The sequence below is a fragment of the Euphorbia lathyris genome, chromosome 9, assembly GCF_963576675.1.
Source record: "Euphorbia lathyris chromosome 9, ddEupLath1.1, whole genome shotgun sequence".
In the NCBI taxonomy this organism is placed as follows: domain Eukaryota; kingdom Viridiplantae; phylum Streptophyta; class Magnoliopsida; order Malpighiales; family Euphorbiaceae; genus Euphorbia; species Euphorbia lathyris.
Genome location: NC_088918.1, coordinates 40,564,540 through 40,581,714, shown reverse-complemented (window position 1 = coordinate 40,581,714; position 17,175 = coordinate 40,564,540). Strand labels below are relative to the sequence as shown.

General features: G+C 33.9%; 2 protein-coding genes across 3 annotated transcripts; one reads left to right on the top strand and one right to left on the bottom strand.

Annotated features, from left to right (window-relative positions):
- On the bottom strand, positions 1 to 6,326 carry LOC136206361 (uncharacterized). 2 transcript variants are annotated; one of them, XM_065997384.1, is made up of 6 exons: positions 6,168 to 6,326; positions 4,629 to 4,757; positions 3,332 to 3,504; positions 1,001 to 1,198; positions 517 to 576; positions 1 to 436 (listed from the first exon to the last, which is right to left on the bottom strand). In XM_065997384.1, the coding sequence occupies exons 2-6, from the start codon at positions 4,750 to 4,752 to the stop codon at positions 281 to 283; spliced, it is 711 nt and encodes a 236-aa protein (XP_065853456.1). In that variant the 5' UTR covers positions 4,753 to 4,757; positions 6,168 to 6,326; the 3' UTR covers positions 1 to 280. The 2 variants fall into 2 exon arrangements, with proteins under 2 accessions (XP_065853456.1, XP_065853457.1); XM_065997385.1 differs by having other exon boundaries at positions 3,332 to 3,501.
- Positions 6,327 to 16,088: 9,762 nt separating this feature from the next.
- LOC136207356 (pectinesterase inhibitor 11-like) lies at positions 16,089 to 16,734 on the top strand. The gene has a single exon (XM_065998622.1). It carries the CDS (start codon positions 16,090 to 16,092, stop codon positions 16,732 to 16,734), a length of 645 nt encoding a protein of 214 aa, XP_065854694.1. The 5' UTR covers position 16,089.
- The last annotated feature ends 441 nt before the right edge of the window (positions 16,735 to 17,175 follow it).

Below are 17,175 nucleotides of genomic sequence, written 5' to 3'. Positions count from 1 at the left end.
GAATCAAATATAAAAGATTCAAATATGAAATATAACGTAGCGAATTACAAATGTAATTAAACAGTTACTATAGAGTTTCCAGATAAAATGAGCCTTTGAATTTATACACAGCACCCAACCATTTGAAACAAGTAGTGAAATTATAAAGTTACCATAATTACAATAATAACCCCACAGTTTGACCGAAATCCTATATTACATACATGGATAAATGAATTTTCAGATACCTCTGTCTGCATCAAATTCAAATTTGTTTTCAATTTCATCCACTTGAACTTGATCATGAATCAGCCTTTAAAAGTGTTGCTGTATCATCCCCTTTACTGACTTGGGCTTTATCACAGGCATGTACCATTGTGCATATATCCTTTGTCTCCAGAAACTGTTCTGCATTTGTAATGATAACAGGACCATACTCGAATACCAATCTCTTGCACTGCAATTCAATCACACCATTTTACAACAACGTTTCATACAATTAATTGTTCATTAAGAATTTCATCTTACTGTTCTCACCTTTGCTGCATAGTTCTCCATGGAATCACAACTCTTTAAAAGCAACTCAAGTATCTCAAGCTGACACAATAACAAAATGTTCAATCAGCTGAAAATTGCATTAACAACTAACAATATTTCTCAACATACAAGAGTGGAGAGTCAAACAACTTTAAAAGCATCACACATGCTAAAAGAGGACAATAATATTAGGAAGTATGCTTGATTTTCTACATAGACCAGCAGCTTTTTTGCATAAATGGGAACTTCAGTAGACAATAAAAACAAAAATCAAGTATATTCTATTTCAAATTTCTGCATCACTTTCCAGAAAGTATTAAACTAAAAAAAAAATTACCATATAAACCAATGAAGAAATCAGATGCTACATAACATGCAATATGCAAAATAAGCACAAATCAACAATGTCTGCTGCAGCCGGCAGCTACTATATATACACATAATTTACATTTGTCCATAAGAAGTCAATTATGCAAATACAAACCTGTGTGTCGGGGTTTTTCAACTTGATTAATACTTCTGAAACAGTTCGGTGGCAAATTCCACATCTATCTTCTTGGAGTTTCGAGGAAATGTAGGCTATATCGTGACAGAGATTGACCTTCCGACAAAACTGTTCAGGTTGTACTGAAGAAACCTCCAGAAAGAAGAGAGGAGCATAATAATCCACTAAAGTGGTGCACTGTGCAACGCAAATTATAGACATTTAGATTTTGAACACAAAGAAAAATTAAAATCAAATATATTAATATCTAACATCAGAATATTAATTTCATTATATGAACTTCATAAAATAATTCAAAAAATTACTAGATGTACGAAATTCTATATTTAAATAGATATAAAGCACCTAAAACAAACATTTATTGTTACTTAATAAAATAATAATCAGAATACTATAATGTGAAATGCATGCTAGAAGTGGTGCAGTATATAAATATATATATCCTTATCTGTAAAACTACCTAATATTAAAATAAAACTTTCTGCATTTAAGTCAAATTTATTTGCAGTGCAATGCTAGCAATTAGCCATCCAATTGCACTTAAATCTTGTTCAATGACCTTATTATCAACAAGTCTATTTGTTACATGTAATATTTGACACTAAGTTCTAGTCTTCTAGATAAATCTCAAAATCCATAACTATGCGTACATTTTTTTAAGGCAAAAATTGGCCCTGTCCCAAAAATATATCATGGGAACAAACTATAGCTTAAATATTTCAAAAGGTTAATATCGAGATTATGAACCATGCATCAGAAGTGCTACTTAATATTTACTTTGACGTTACATTTGTGTGGGATTCAAAAATATGTTGTGAACTTCTTAAATTATGTTTAAATATATAGGTTTCTTTGGTAAGGTAGATGCATGAATGCAGTTATATTGACAAGTTTGGATAAGAACTTGTTTGAAAATGAACATGAAATAAGATAGATATAAATCCATAGATCTAAAAATTGCAAGCATGAACTTCAAACATTTTCTCTCTTCGTTATACAAGTTTACATATCCACTCTACAAGTTAAATTAAGGTTTCGTTTGTTTGCTGGAAAATATTGTTTAGGAAAATATTTTCTTATTTTCCGGTGTTTGTTTGCTTAGGAAAATAAGTCAACCAAAATTTTTAGGTTAGTCAACAGAAAAATATATGAAGTAAGAGAAATGTTTTACTCTTTTCCTAAACCTTTTGGAATCCTATTCAATTTCTTCTTACCCTTTTGAAAACAATAATCAGCCACCATTTTTTCATATTTTCAATTGTAGCCGTACACTGGAAAACATTTTATTTTCCAACAAAAAATTTCCCTTACCCAATGTTTTTCGGCAAACAAACAGAGCCTAAGACTGAAATCCAGATCCTGACATTTAAATGAATCGTTCAAAATTCAAATGCAATTAAGAGCTTTAAATAACCAAGAGTTTTTATATTTCAATCATCCCTGTTTTTACATCTTAACCCAATTTCACATATAGGATATCAATCAACATTGTAAGTAATTCAAGGTGGCAGGTTAAATAGTCTGGTTACTGAAATAGACTTTTATTCACAAGCATTCAAGAAGATTGTTTTTTAATAGGCCATCCCCCAACTACAAATGTTTAAATGAAGATGAGCCAGCTTTATCTGCCTTCTCCATCAATTAAATTTGAACAACTATTAACACGCCCATGAACTTTGGAGGCTTTACCATTGAACCTATTGTGATCTCAAATCCATTATAATATTTGTAGTTATTTTAGAAAATGCATTTGCCTTTATACATGCAGCATTAAGAGGGGGGAAAAAAAAAAAATAGAAATCTTAATTTTTACTAATTCGATTATATTATATTGTGGCTAAAATTAAATTGGCATTCAATTGCATCAAAGTTGAATGGTACAATAACTCAACAACACACTTTGAGGTGAAGGGCTGGACAAAATAAACTCAAAAAATATGGTTTCCATTTAAATAGCTACTGAGAGTTGTACTTTAAAAGAGACAGGGATAGGCTTTAACACAGTAGCGCTCACCTGGACCCTGAATGACCAAATGAATTTGGTCATTCACCGTTAGATCTAGGATCATTATAATCGTGCGGTGGATATCCAAAACATCCTAAGGTGTAGATTTAGTGATCCTAGATCTGATGCTGAATGACCAAATTCATTTGGTCATTCAGGGTCCAGGTGAGCGCTACTGTAGGCCAACATGTGACATATAATGGAGGCCATAAAACCTGAAAAAAATGAAAAGGAGAAAGAGAAGTAGATAGAAAGAATTATTATATACAACGGCAACTACAAACTCAAACAAGAAAGGAGAGTACCTGTTGCTTGAAAGAAGGCATCTGAGCACAGGTTCTATGAAGAGTTTCAATAATTTCAGTCTGGGTCTTGTTTTCAGTCATGTAATCAACTGCCTGTTCAGCGAATTCCTCACATAAAGTGCACACCTGGTCATTTCCAACAACTGCATCTGAAGATTGATTATCCTTCTCTGCTGAACCAGGTAGACAATATTATTTAGTACTATTTTTCATTATTACAATTACAACATCAACAAATTGTTACGATTGTCTTATTTTATGTTAGATTATTTAGGGTTTCTTTTATTATTATTTAAGAGTCTTCAGTATTTAGGAGTCTTTTATTATTTATTATTTTAGAAAGATTAACGTGTTTTTATTGTTATTTAGGAGTGTTTTTATTGTTATTTAGGAATATCTTTAGTATTTATCATTTAGAATCCTATTTTGGTAGACAATTTTGTTCATATGGAACTTAATGACCAAATGAATTTGGTCATTATTCGTTAGATCTAGGCTTATAAGCCTTAGGATGCTTTGAATCTCCACCCTAAGATTCTAATAAGCCTAGATCTAAGTGAATGACCAAATTCATTGGGTAGAATCCTATTTGGGGAAGGATACTTTATATGATCAGGAATCATTGTACCTCTTTAAAAGGGGATGTTTATTGAATAAACGGTGGAATAATTTTTACATACTAAAAACCAATTCGGGAAGTTAAACGATCTCTTACAAATCCCTATTGAGTTTTCAAAATAGGTTCCACGAAGAACATGAGCAACAAGGGAAATCAAGGGAATTTTCCAGTGAACAGACCTGTGACGAGATCCTATTCGCGGGCGGGCACATAACACAAATCTTCAGAGAACAAACTACTTTAAATGAAAAAGGGGTGCTAGTTAAAAGCCAACAATTTTGAAGCATCTTAAGCTATAAGTCTTCTGAAATATCCTTTCCTCAATTACAAACAAAAGCCAAATTTTTCTCAAGTTATGCAATCTTAAATGCTATCCTATAAAAGTAATATATAAAGTCATGAAGGAGTTAATTTGACAAAATATTTTTGATGACTTTGAGATGAAGTCACATATGTCACTTCTAAATTTCAAAGAGAATAGTCATTACTGTTCAGAATTGTCCTTCCAAATTACACATTTTTAATTGGCACCTTCCACAGTCAATAATTTATCATTTTACACACGAATGGGGCAAAAGATAGATGAGAGTGGTTAAGAAAATCAAGCCACGAAAAGTGTTGAAGTCCAGAACTTTTAATGAATAGTAGAGTAATAATAATAATAATAATAGGAGCTACCTGGTAGTATATCAAAGATCACCATTTTCCTGTCAGAAAGCTCAGTGTCTGCCATTGGTCTGGCAGCAGAAGCCCAGCCAACACCCAACACAAGAAGAAATAAGAACCCAATCCCCATGTTCATGATGCCTGAAATTTCCAACAATTAACATCAACATCGGAAGAAAATTTGAAAAATCTCTGTGAACATTAAGAGGTCATAATAATTGATCATAGAGGTTAGAGAGACAAAACAACAACAACAACAACAATATAATAATAATAGATAATAATAATAATGATAATAATAATAATAATAATAATAATGCAGATAGAGAAAGATTCAAATACCCTACATAGACACTACTCAAGAGATTATTATTTCCAGAATTGGCTCAAGGCCATATTATTAAGTATAACACGAACCTGATATAGGTAAAACATAAGAGATGATCATTTTCAGAATTGTGCCAAGGCCATACCACTGACTAAAAGATTCCATTCTGAAGTAAATTTGTCTTAATTCTAATCGTTAATACATAACTCGTGAGCAACATAACTTTATGGAAAGAAAACAAGGGTGTATATAGAAGATTTGAGATGCAGTAATTGCCTAATTTTCCAGAAAAATCTACTGCATGTAAAATTCAATAGTCTGTCACATAAGTGAAAAAGCCACCATACTTGTGCTATCTGCCTCAAGATTGGCAGTGATTTGTATTGCTTCCAATTATCAAAAATCACTCCATTCTCGAAAACATATTCCTCCATAACTTTACACAATTCAAGATGATAGTAGAACAGTCAATTTCCAATGATTTAAAAACATATACATTTCTTCCTCAGATATGTCTCTTAATGTTTCATGTGAACTAGTAAGAAAAATATCCCAGCTCTGCTTGAATTCAGTCAATATTACTGTTTTTACTAGAGACAGAAGTTACGATCAAACTACTATGTTCATCCTCTTCTTCACAACTAACTTGCATAAGATAATTGCAATTATCTTAGCTTGCTTGAAGACGAAATCAATATATTAGAGCGTGAACTGTAACAAATGCTAAAGCCTAGCTCAAAGCTTAGCATGTATATCCAAGCACATATTCCAAAGTAACATAAGTTATACTATCAAAATGAGAAAGAAACGAGTCTGCAATAAAGCAAAAGATTCTCAACAATCCGGTTCTTAAATTGTTTTTTTTTTTTATAAAAACCTTCAACAAAGAATAAACAAGAAATAATCCATGAATTCGCACTGTTCGTCAGTTCTGTATTCGTCGTGGATAGATATTTAAACAAATTCAAACAATAAAAGAAAAAAAAAGCCCCACTGATGTTTAAAAAACAACGCTATAAAGTAAGGAAGAGCAGCAACAAAGAGAAATAATCAAAAGGTATGAAAAAACAAAATCTATTTTCTTCGGCAGCTGGCATCTACTATATCACGGTAGGATAGAAGTAGAAAGTTGAAAATTTATTGTTATGTTGATCCTAACATGTGTTTCTCGGCAATCAAACAACAAATCAATTAAAATTGGCGATCATCGGAGGAAGTATTACCTAGCAGAAAATAACCGTCGCCTGAGTTTCAACTGGAGGGAGAGAGAGAGAATCAGAGACGGAAAGAGGATGAGATGAGGATGGGGCCTTTGATTGTTGGGTGAGACAAAGCGTGGCGTGGAATTTGGGTTGGCTCTCCTTCAGCTGGCCATCTTAATTAGAATATACAAAAGGCTATTCCGGTTTGAGTTGTGCTCTTCTACGGTGAGGTGCATGTATCCCACCACAATTTCCAAGGTATTTTTTAGGGTTAAGGTGCAAAAATACCTCTAACGTTTTGGGTCAGGAGCAATTTTACCCTTAACGTCTAAAATAGTGCAATTTTACCCTCAATGTTGGAAGCCAAGAGCAATTTTACCTCTAACGTTGATAAATTAGATCAATTTCAGACACTATTATAAAACACAGATATTTTTGTTCATTATTCTGCACCAATTGCATAATAATTCGTTCTAAAAAAAAGAATTTCATGTTTTTTATAATTTAATAATAGAATTTGAGATTAATATTTATAAATTCGTTGGATTTTTTGAATTTTTTTTATCTTATCCGTACAAAAAGACAGTATGTTTTTTATTTTTTTTCACATCGCAACGAATGTTTGTGATTTGTTACTGATAAAATGATACACATATTAAGTGTAGATAACAAGATTCATGACCGAGAAGACAGTTTGATGAATTATTTCTCAAATTGACCCAATTTATTAACGTTAGGGGTAAAATTGATCTTGACTTCCAACGTTAGGGGTAAAATTGCACCATTTTAGACGTTAGGGGTAAAATTGCTCCTGGCCCAAAACATTAGGGGTATTTTTGCACCTTAACCCTATTTTTTATTATGATAAATACTCCCTCCGCTTTTTTTACAAGTCACTCAACTCTAGCGATTTAGTTTTCTTCATGAATATAAATCTTTCTAGTTTTTTTTAAGAACTTTCCGTTTAATTTTTTCGGTTCAAGCATTATATTTTTATTTTAGTCCATATATTTTTAAATATTATAACACTTATTCCCCAACTATTGTAAGAGAAATAATTTTTTTAATTAACCAATATAAATTTATTAATTTTACTCTATATTAATTGTATTTTTAATTTGTGTGAAACAACCTAAAATGACTCATAAAAAGAAACAGAGTGAGTAATTTATTAATGCGTAGATTAAGCACATGCATTGCACAAATATCATCTGGTTTTAATAACTTTCTCTTTAAAACACACTCTACCAAAATTAATCTCTAATGGTTAGTCACAATCTATACTATTTAATGAGTACCATACGTCATATAATATTTTTACTTTCATTACTTTTAATCAATTAACTCGTTTTGTAATAATAATAAAATTGATAATTATTTAATATTAGTTGAATAAAAAAATTCTATTAATATTTATTATTAATCGAATATGTTTATAATTTGAATAATTTATTTAATTGGATTAACCAAATTAAAAGCATAATATGAATTTTTTTTGTCCCAATTTTAATCGATATTAGTAATTAACGAAGTATAAAATATATTAAAGATGAAAAATACATTAAAGAAACGTACATTTGACAAAATGAATAATCTATTTGTCGATAACATATGGGAAACATACTAAATGGATTAAAGTAAAACGATAACATGATTGAAAGAACAAAATTTACCGATGATCAATCAGTAGTCGTCTGGATTATAGTACATCAAAGGACTCGATGAATAGGACATATGATGATCATATTGAAAATTACGTGGAATAGTCGGAGAACTTTGGGAATTATAAGTATTTGAGATCGGGATTTGAGAGTTTGTTCCCGTGATTTGAGAATTTGTAACATAAAAGTAATATTGATTGTATTCATCATGGGGATTCATTTAAATAAATATTAAGGGTAGAAAAAAATTTAAAAATAATGTGGTTTGTTGCAAGTTAAATTAGATGTATTTATAGGATTTTATATAAAAAAAAATGACCATTATTAACATAATTTTAATCTTTTTTTAAGAAAAACCCGACTATTATTAAGAAGCAGAAATATTGTCAATACAAATAGTCTCGTCTAAGTAACTAGGAGCAACAACAACACTAAAAAAAATTAGCATTGGAACGAGAATGACGAGCCATCGAATGGACCACTCCGTTCGCTAATCTAGGGACAAAAGCCACAAAATACCGCTCTCATGCCGAAACTATTCTCCCATTGGAAAACAGCCAAATCGACATTACATTTAACATAACCCGCAGTTGGCTTCTTCCATTGAGCCGTCGTATGTCCCCTTGCACACCGAACCTCCTGAACTCGGCCAACATCCTCCATATGCACCGATGTCCATTCTGAAAGAAATTGGTCTTCACTTGTAACTATATCCATAGGAGACATGCACTTCCCCGTCCACAACTTGCCATTACGCTGCTGCCAAATTTCTAGAAAACAACAACAGACTTGTACGCTTCCTCACGCCCTCTTTGTAAGCCTACTATTTTATAGTGGAAGAATTTACTCTCGAGTTTGGTCATGGATGTAGCCCAAAATTAAGGGTGAACCACGATAAGTTATCGGTGTCATTTTATTGATTATTTTGCCTGTCTTTATTTTTTATTGCATATTTTCATTTTATTTCCAACAACTACTATAAGAGCCTAGTCAACAAGGAGGCAAAATTAACAAGCAAAATAGTCAGTCTAAATGGCTCAAACTACCACATATGGAGAAGCAAAATGAAGGATCTATTATATGTGACAAAGATGTATCTACTAGTGTTCGGGACAGAGAAACCCAACAGCGAGATGAATGTGGATTGGGGTTTTGAGCATGACCAAGTCTGCAGCTTTATCTGATAATTTGTCGAAAACAACGTGTATAATCATATTGTTAGGGAAACTCATGCACAAACTTTATGAAATAAGCTCGAGGAATTATATGCTTAAAAAACTAGCAATAATAAATTATTTTATTTGATCAAATTGGTTCAAATAAAATATTGAGATGGTACTTCTCTCGCAGATCACATGGACGAGTTTCAAGGGATCGTGGATCAACTATCTAGTATGGGGGTGAAAATTGAAAATAAGCTCACTACTCTACTGACGCTGGCTTCCTTACCAGATTCGTGGGGGACTCTAAGAATTTCACTTTCAAACTCCGCACCATATGGCAAAATTAGCATAGAGTTTGTCAAAAGTGGAATTTTAAATGAAGAGGTGAGGCGCATGATGCAATAAGCCTCTACATCACAATCAAATGTTCTAGTTGTGAATTCCACGTGAAGGATTAAAGCTAGAGGATCTAAAGACAAAGGCAAGAGCAAAGGAAAATCGAACAAATATGCCAATTTTGAGTGCCACCACTACAAGAAAAAAGGCCACATCAAAAGATTCTGCAGGAATGAGAAAAGCAAAGGTAAAGAAGATAAGAAATAGGACAGTACCGATGTTGAACGAGCAAACATTGCTGGTAAGTTCAATATTGTTTACGATACTAATATTATCAATCTTGTCACCCAGGAGACTAGTTGGGTTATTAATAGTGGTGCTACTATTCATGCCACACCTTGAAGAGAATTTTTCTCATCTTACACACCAGGAGATTTCGGTGTTGTAAGGATGGGAAATGACAACTTCTCCAAAGTTGTGCGAAAAGGTGATGTTCGCCTATAAGCTGAGAATGGAATGAAGTTAGTGTTGAAAGATGTCAGGCATGTTCCATATATGCATCTGAATCTTATCTCTATATATAAGCTTGATGAAGAAGGTTTTTATAATACATTCTACAATGGCCAATGGAAGCTCACTAAAAGTTCGATGGTGGTTGCAAGAGGCAGAAAGTACTCAAGAATGTATTTGATACAGACAAAGCTCTCCCAGGAAGTAGTCAACACACCGGAGAATGAAAACGCAATTAAATTGTGGCATAAACGTCTCACACACATGCTTGAGAAAAGGTATGTCACAATTGGCCAAGAAAAATATTCTGACTGGATTAAAGTGTGCTAACTGTCTTGCTGAAAAACAAAATGGAGTTGCTTTAAAGAGTTCATCTCCTTTTAGAGTGAAAAATGTATTAGATCTGGTACATTCAGATCTATGCGGGAATTTCCAAAGTCACTTGATGGTGCTCATTCCTTTGCGACTTTTATAGATGGTCACTAAATATGGGTGTACACTCTAAAAATAAAAGATCAAGTGTTAAATGTTTTCAAGCATTTTATAGCCCAAGTTGAGAGGCAAACTGGCAAGAAGCTGAAGTGCATTCAGACAGACTATGGTAAGGAGTACATTAGTCCATTTAATGATTAATGCAAGGAGCATGGTATTAGATATCAACAAACTCATCCAAAAACACTGCAATTAAATGGGTTGGCTGAAAGGATGAATATAACCTTGATGGAGAGAGTCAGATGCTTACTCTCACATTCAAAGTTTCCTAAGTTGTTTTGGGGTGAAGCTTTTATCACAACAACTTATATTCTGAACCTTTCACCATATGTACCGCTGGATTGCGATGTTCTAGAAAAGGTATAGTTTGAAAAGGATGTTTCCTAGAAACATCTAGGAGTGTTTGGTTGCAAAACTTTTTTCCACATTCCCAAGGAATAAAGATCCAAGCTTAATGTCAAAACACGAGAGTGTGTATTTATTGGTTATGGCCAAGATAAATTTGGCTATAAGTTCTTTGGTCCACTCCATAAGAAGTTAATCAGAAGTCGCGATTCAGTCTTTATAGAAGACCAGACAATTGAAGACATTGAGTTATTTGGAAAAGATGTTCCCAGACCTAAAACTAGCTCGCCAAGCCTACAACTAGCTCCTCCAACGATGGTGTAAAGAAAGGTTGGAGAAGAAAATCAAATTGATCAACAAGATATAGTTGATCAAGACGCTCCCATTCAGAATGAAGCAGCTGATGCTGATGAAGACGTTCACCATCAACCACTAATTCCAAAAGGTTCTCTAGTTCGAACAAGATATGACAGAGTTGTTCAATATTCTACCAAATATTCTTCGAACGATTATGTCCTAGTGACTGACGGGGGAGAACTAAAAAGCTTTAAAGAAGCCATAGATGACGAACATAAGCAGAAGCAAATCGAGGCCATATAAGATGAGATGAAATCCTTGCATGAGAATAAAACTTTCGAGTTGGTGAACTTGCCTGAAGGCAATAAAGCTTTGAAATACAAATAGGTGTTCAAAATCAAGCATGAAAAAGCAAACTCACAGTCGAGATTCAAAGCAAGATTGTTTATGAAGGGATACTGTCAAAGAAAATGCATCGACTTGATGAGATTTTCTCACTGATGGTGAAGATGACATCCATTCGTACCATGATGGGACTAGTAGCAAGTTATTACATGGAGGTTGAGCAAATGTATGTGAAAACTGCCTTCATACATAGAGATTTGGAAGAAGAAATATACATGGAGCAGCCAGAGGGATTTGAGAAGAAAGGGAAAGAGGATTGCGTCTGTAAATTAAACAAGAGTCTTTATGGCTTGAAATAGGCACCGAGATGGTGGTACAAGAAGTTTGAGCTTGTTATTAGGGAGCAATGGTATAAGAAGACTACTTCAGATCACTATGTCTTCATTCAGAAATTCTCTGATAATGATTTCATCATTTTATTACTCTTTGTGGATGATATGTTGATTGTTGGCAAGAATATTTCCAGAATTAACAATATGAAGAAACAATTAAGCAAGTCCTTTGCCATGAAAGACTTGGGGCCAACAAAACAGATTCTTGGCATCAGAATCATTTAAGACAGAATCGCTAAGAAGATATTATTGTCGTAGGAGAAGTACATTGAGAAAGTACTTCAACAATTTAACATGGATAAAGCTAAAATGGTTAGTTCTCCTCTTGCTAATCATTTTAAACTTATTTCCAAGCAGATCCCTTCTACCAATCAAGAGAAGGAAAAAATGAGTAAAGTTCTATATGCTTCAACAGTTGGAAGTTTAATATATGATATAGTATGCACACGACCAAAGATTGCACATACAGCTGGTGCCGTTCACAGATTCCTTTCAAATCTAGAAAAGGAACATTGGGAAGTTGTCAAATGGATATTAAGGTATCTTCATGGTACTTTCAAAATGTGCTTATGTTTTGGAGATACCGAACCTGTGCTAGTTGGCTCCACAGATGGAGATATGGCTAGTAATGCTGATACAAGGAAGTCTACATCAAGTTACCCAATTACATTTGCAGGGGGAGTTGTGTCATGATAGTCGAGACTATAAAAGTGTGTCGCACTTTCCACGACTAAAGCAGAATTCATTGCAGCAACAAAAGCATATAAAGATTTATTATGGATGAAGAAGTTTTTGAACGAACATGGCTTCCATCAGGAAAAATTTCAGTTATTTTGCGACAGTTAGAGTGTTATTCTCATTGGAAAGAATTCATCTTTCCATTCCAGATCAAAGCATATTGATGTGAGATATCATTAGATCAGAAATGCACTAGAGATGAAGCTACTATAGTTGGATAAGATCCATATAGATGAGAATGAATCAGACATGTTAACAAAAATTATATCAAGGAAGAAGTTCGAATACTGTCGGACGACTGCAAGGATATTAAAGGCCCTTATGTAATTGGGGAGGGAGAGAAGTGTTGTATGAGGTCCCAATTAAATAAAGACCCATAATTTTATATATATATATAATTATTGATTGGGTGCACCGAATTTAGTGCCACCCCAACTAACTAAAACCAACAAAAGTAATTCACTCATGTTGGCTGTACCCGTCCCATTGGAAGTATAAATAGCCATGGGGTATAAGCGTTTCATATTGTTTCACCCATATTTTAATTTGGGCCAATTTCGTAATTAATCTACTTAATTTGGCCCAAATGGTAAAATCAATAGAATTGGGGGCAATTAGGTAATTAGATAATTTAATTTGGCTTGGATTTGGTATTATTTTGCCAATTGTGTTTTTTGTCAAAATGTGTGAAAAAGTAGAAGTATTGGGCCGATTTGGTAATTTACCAATTATTCTGGCTAAATTGAATAATTATTCAATTAAATCAATGATGGAGCTGCTACAAATTCGTGGAAGTTGGGAAGTCGAGATAGTAGGGAGGTAGTGGAGCTGAAACATGGGTTAGTGGGGGAAAGCAGTTATGGAACTTCCTTGCTGAGCAGTTACATAACTTCTTTGCTGAAATGTGGAACTTTCTTGCTGGGCAGTTTCCAACATATTTTTTACATCAGAAAAGTATAATGTAGAAGCAAAAAACAGTTAGTGGATAAGAGCCGTTACGAAACTTATTGGAACTTCCTTGCTGAAACGTGGAACTTACTTTGATGGATAGTTACCTACTTCGTTTTATAGTATAAATACAAGTTTTGGTAGCAGGAAACGGTATCCAACTCAAAACCAATTCAACAAATGAAATCAAAACCAAGTTCAATCCAAATGGAATTCAAACAATTCTCATATTATGGACTCTAGCTATTCTACAACCTTAGTTTATTCATTTTGATCAACTTTCAACTTGTAAATTCTAGCTCTAGTCTTCCAATTATGTCAACAATCAATCTTATTCAATTAAATGCAAGCAACTTCAACTTTAATTCTTTCTTTTAGCATGATTTCAGTGTAGTCATAATCAGTCTTTTAGATTCCGCTACGAACTTTAGGCTATTTTGTGTTCTTTAAGTCTTTTACACTATCGTTTGATTAGAAGTTAGATCCAATTCAACAGTTCTTTTTGTAATTTTACATAAAGCTACTGACACGCTCGCAACCTGATCCAATCCACCAAAAAAGGTGCTAAAAAATTTGGCACGCTCGATGGGACTCTATTAGGATGCCAACAATCAATTATGGGTTCAATGGTGAATTCCAGTTTATTGTGTCTCAGGATGCAGAAAAAACGCATGTTAGCATAGGGAAATCTTTCCAATCAAGGCCATGGCGGACAATGCCATGAATTCGATACAAAGGGAACTTGAGGAAATTACAAGCAAGATGAATAATTGCTTTAAACATGATTTGGATGGTTTTGAGGGCCTTAGTCTAGGCTTGAAACGATTCGGAATTGTGTTAGAAGAATATTTACATCTGCTAAAGCGTAACCTACAACAACAAAGGAAAGTGGCAGAAATTCATAGTAGTTCCTCATTGGAATGCTATCCGTCTCCTTTACCAAAGAAAGAGCCAGACAATGCAGACACAAGCCGCATAGGAGAAAGCAGGCTTGGGATATCAGTCCTGGTGCAAAAAACTGAACAAAAATTGCTCACAAAAAATCTCCCTAAGAAGAAGCAGAAAGATCCCATTAAAAAGAAGTCTAAGGCTTTAATCGATTTGGGGGGGCATTCTTGAACCATTTAAATAGATGCGCATATTTTTGGTTCTAAGGTACTGCATTTACATTTCTGTTTATGATTCTATATCCATTTGAACTAGACGAAGACCAATGAACATTTTATTGTTTGAGGAGATCACTTAGAAGCATGTTGGGGAAGAAGAAAGAGGTGTAGAAAAGAGAGGGAAATTGCAATATTGATGAGATTTAATGAAGATTGTTTTGGATGGAAGGGAAGCAAAAGGTAAGAACGAAGAAGAAGTGACTTATGTGTTTGAGCCATTTTATGGCAAAAATACTAATCGACAACTTAAATTCTAATTTTTACATTTGATCAACATGTGTTATTAATGTCATTAACGAAACACATGGGGGGCAATTGTTTCACCCATATTTTAATTTGGGCCAATTTTATAATTAATCTACTTAATTTGGCCCAAATGGTAAAATTAATGGAGTTGGGGATAATTAGGCAAATAAGAAATTTAATTTGACTTGGATTTGGTATTATTTTGCCGATTGTGTTTTTTCGTCAAAATGTGTGAAAAATTAGAAGTATTGGACCGATTTGATAATTTACCAATTATTCTGACTGGATTGGATAATTATCCAATTAAATCAATGATGGAGCTGCTACAAATTCATGGAAGTTGGGAAGATGGGGAGTGGAGATAGTGAGGAGGTAGTGGAGCTGAAACATGGGTTGGTGGGGGAAAGCAGTTATGGAACTTCCTTACTGAGCAGTTACAAAACTTCTTTGCTGAAACATGGAACTTACTTGCTGAAACGTGGAACTTTCTTGCTGGAAAGTTTTCAACATATTTTTTACAGCAGAGAAGTATAATTTGGCAACAAAAAACAGTTAGTGGATGAGAGCAGTTACGGAGCTTATTAGAACTTCCTTACTGAAACGTGGAACTTACTTGATGGACAGTTACCTACTTCGTTTTACAGTATAAATACAAGTTTTGGCAGCAAGAAACGGGATCCAACTCAAAACCAATTCAACAAATGAAATCAAAACCAAATTCAATCCAAATGGAATTCAAACAATTCTCAAATTATGGACTTTAGCTATTCTACAACGGGTAAATTACATACGTGGTGTACAACCTTTACCCGTAATCACACTTTGGTGTACAACCAAAATTTTATCACACTAAACTGTACAACCTTTTAGTGACCTACCACTAAAGTGTACAGTAGGTAAAAATGACCGGTGAATGCTCAGTCAACGCGCCACCTCAGCTTTGACCGGTCAAAAAGTCAAAAAAAATCAACCACTTAATATAAAATTACTTCTATACCCCTATCTCTCCATATCTTCATCTTCCTCCTTCTATTTCTTTCTCCCTCTTCAAATTTCTTTCTCTCTCTAACCTCTCTCTTTGAATTTCTTTATCTCTCTAACCTCTCTCACTAAAATCATTTATCTCTCTAACCTCCCTCACTAAAATCAATACCATCAAATCTTTGTAGGAAACTTCAAATTTTTCTCTCTCTAACCTCTCTCTTCAAATTTCTCTCTCTAACCTCTCTCTCCATAATGGCAGGTTCAGAACTGAACCAAAAACATAACATCAAAATCCAATTCCAACTAATCTCAACTCAAACATGGCTAAATCTATCTTTCTCTTTCTACTTATCTCCACACTCTACATCTCAACCCCATCAAGATCTGCAGAAGCAGCCCCAATTAAGAGCTTAAACTACATAAAATCATCCTGCAAATCCACCACTTACCCATCACTCTGCGTAGAATCCCTCACAGCCTACGCACCTTCCATCCAGCAAAACCTAAGGCAATTAACAGAAACAGCCTTATCAGTAAGCATATCCAGAGCCCAATCCACCAAAACATTCATTTACAAGCTCACCAAGTTCAGCAATCTCAAGCACAGAAAGGTTGTTGCAATTAAGGATTGTTTTGAGGAAATTAGTGACACTGTGGATAGGCTAAGTAAGTCTTACAAAGAGCTTAAGAGTATGGGTCATGGTAATGGTAATGATAATGGTAAGGATTTTAAGTGGCATATGAGTAATGTGGAGACATGGGTTAGTGCTGCTTTGACTGATGAGAATACTTGTGTCGATGGGTTTGCTGGTAAGGCTTTGAATGGGAGGTTGAAGAATTCTATTAAGATTAGGATTGTTAATGTTAGAGAGAGAAAGAAATTTGAAGTTTCCTACAAAGATTTGATGGTATTGATTTTAGTGAGAGAGGTTAGAGAGATAAAGAAATTCAAAGAGAGAGGTTAGAGAGAGAAAGAAATTTGAAGAGAGAGAAAGAAATAGAAGGAAGAAGATGAAGATATGGAGATATAGGGGTATAGAAGTAATTTTATATTAAGTTGTTGAATTTTTTTGACTTTTTGACCGGTCAAAGTTGAGGTGGCGCGTTGACTGAGCATTGACCGGTCATTTTTACCTGCTGTACACTTTAGTGGTAGGTCACTAAAAGGTTGTACAGTTTAGTGTGACAAAATTTTGGTTGTACACCAAAGTGTGATTACGGGTAAAAGTTGTACACCACGTATGTAATTTACCCATTCTACAACATTAGTTTATTCATTTTGATCAACTTTCAACTTGTAAGTTCTAGCTCTAGTCTTCCAATTATGTCAACAATCAATCTTATTCAATTAAATGCAAGCAACTTCAACTTTAATTCTTTCTTTTAGCATGATTTCAGTGTAGTCA

Bases quoted from the DNA above. Each gene is read 5' to 3' on its own strand.
- LOC136206361 (XM_065997384.1), bottom strand. From the start codon at position 4,752: ATGAACATGGGGATTGGGTTCTTATTTCTTCTTGTGTTGGGTGTTGGC. The intron at 3,505-4,628 runs GTAGCTCCTATT...TACCTGGTTCAG, and splicing joins GATCTTTGATATACTACCAG to CAGAGAAGGATAATCAATCT. The intron at 577-1,000 runs GTTTGTATTTGC...TTATTGTGTCAG, and splicing joins TGAAAAACCCCGACACACAG to CTTGAGATACTTGAGTTGCT.
- LOC136207356 (XM_065998622.1), top strand. From the start codon at position 16,090: ATGGCTAAATCTATCTTTCTCTTTCTACTTATCTCCACACTCTACATC.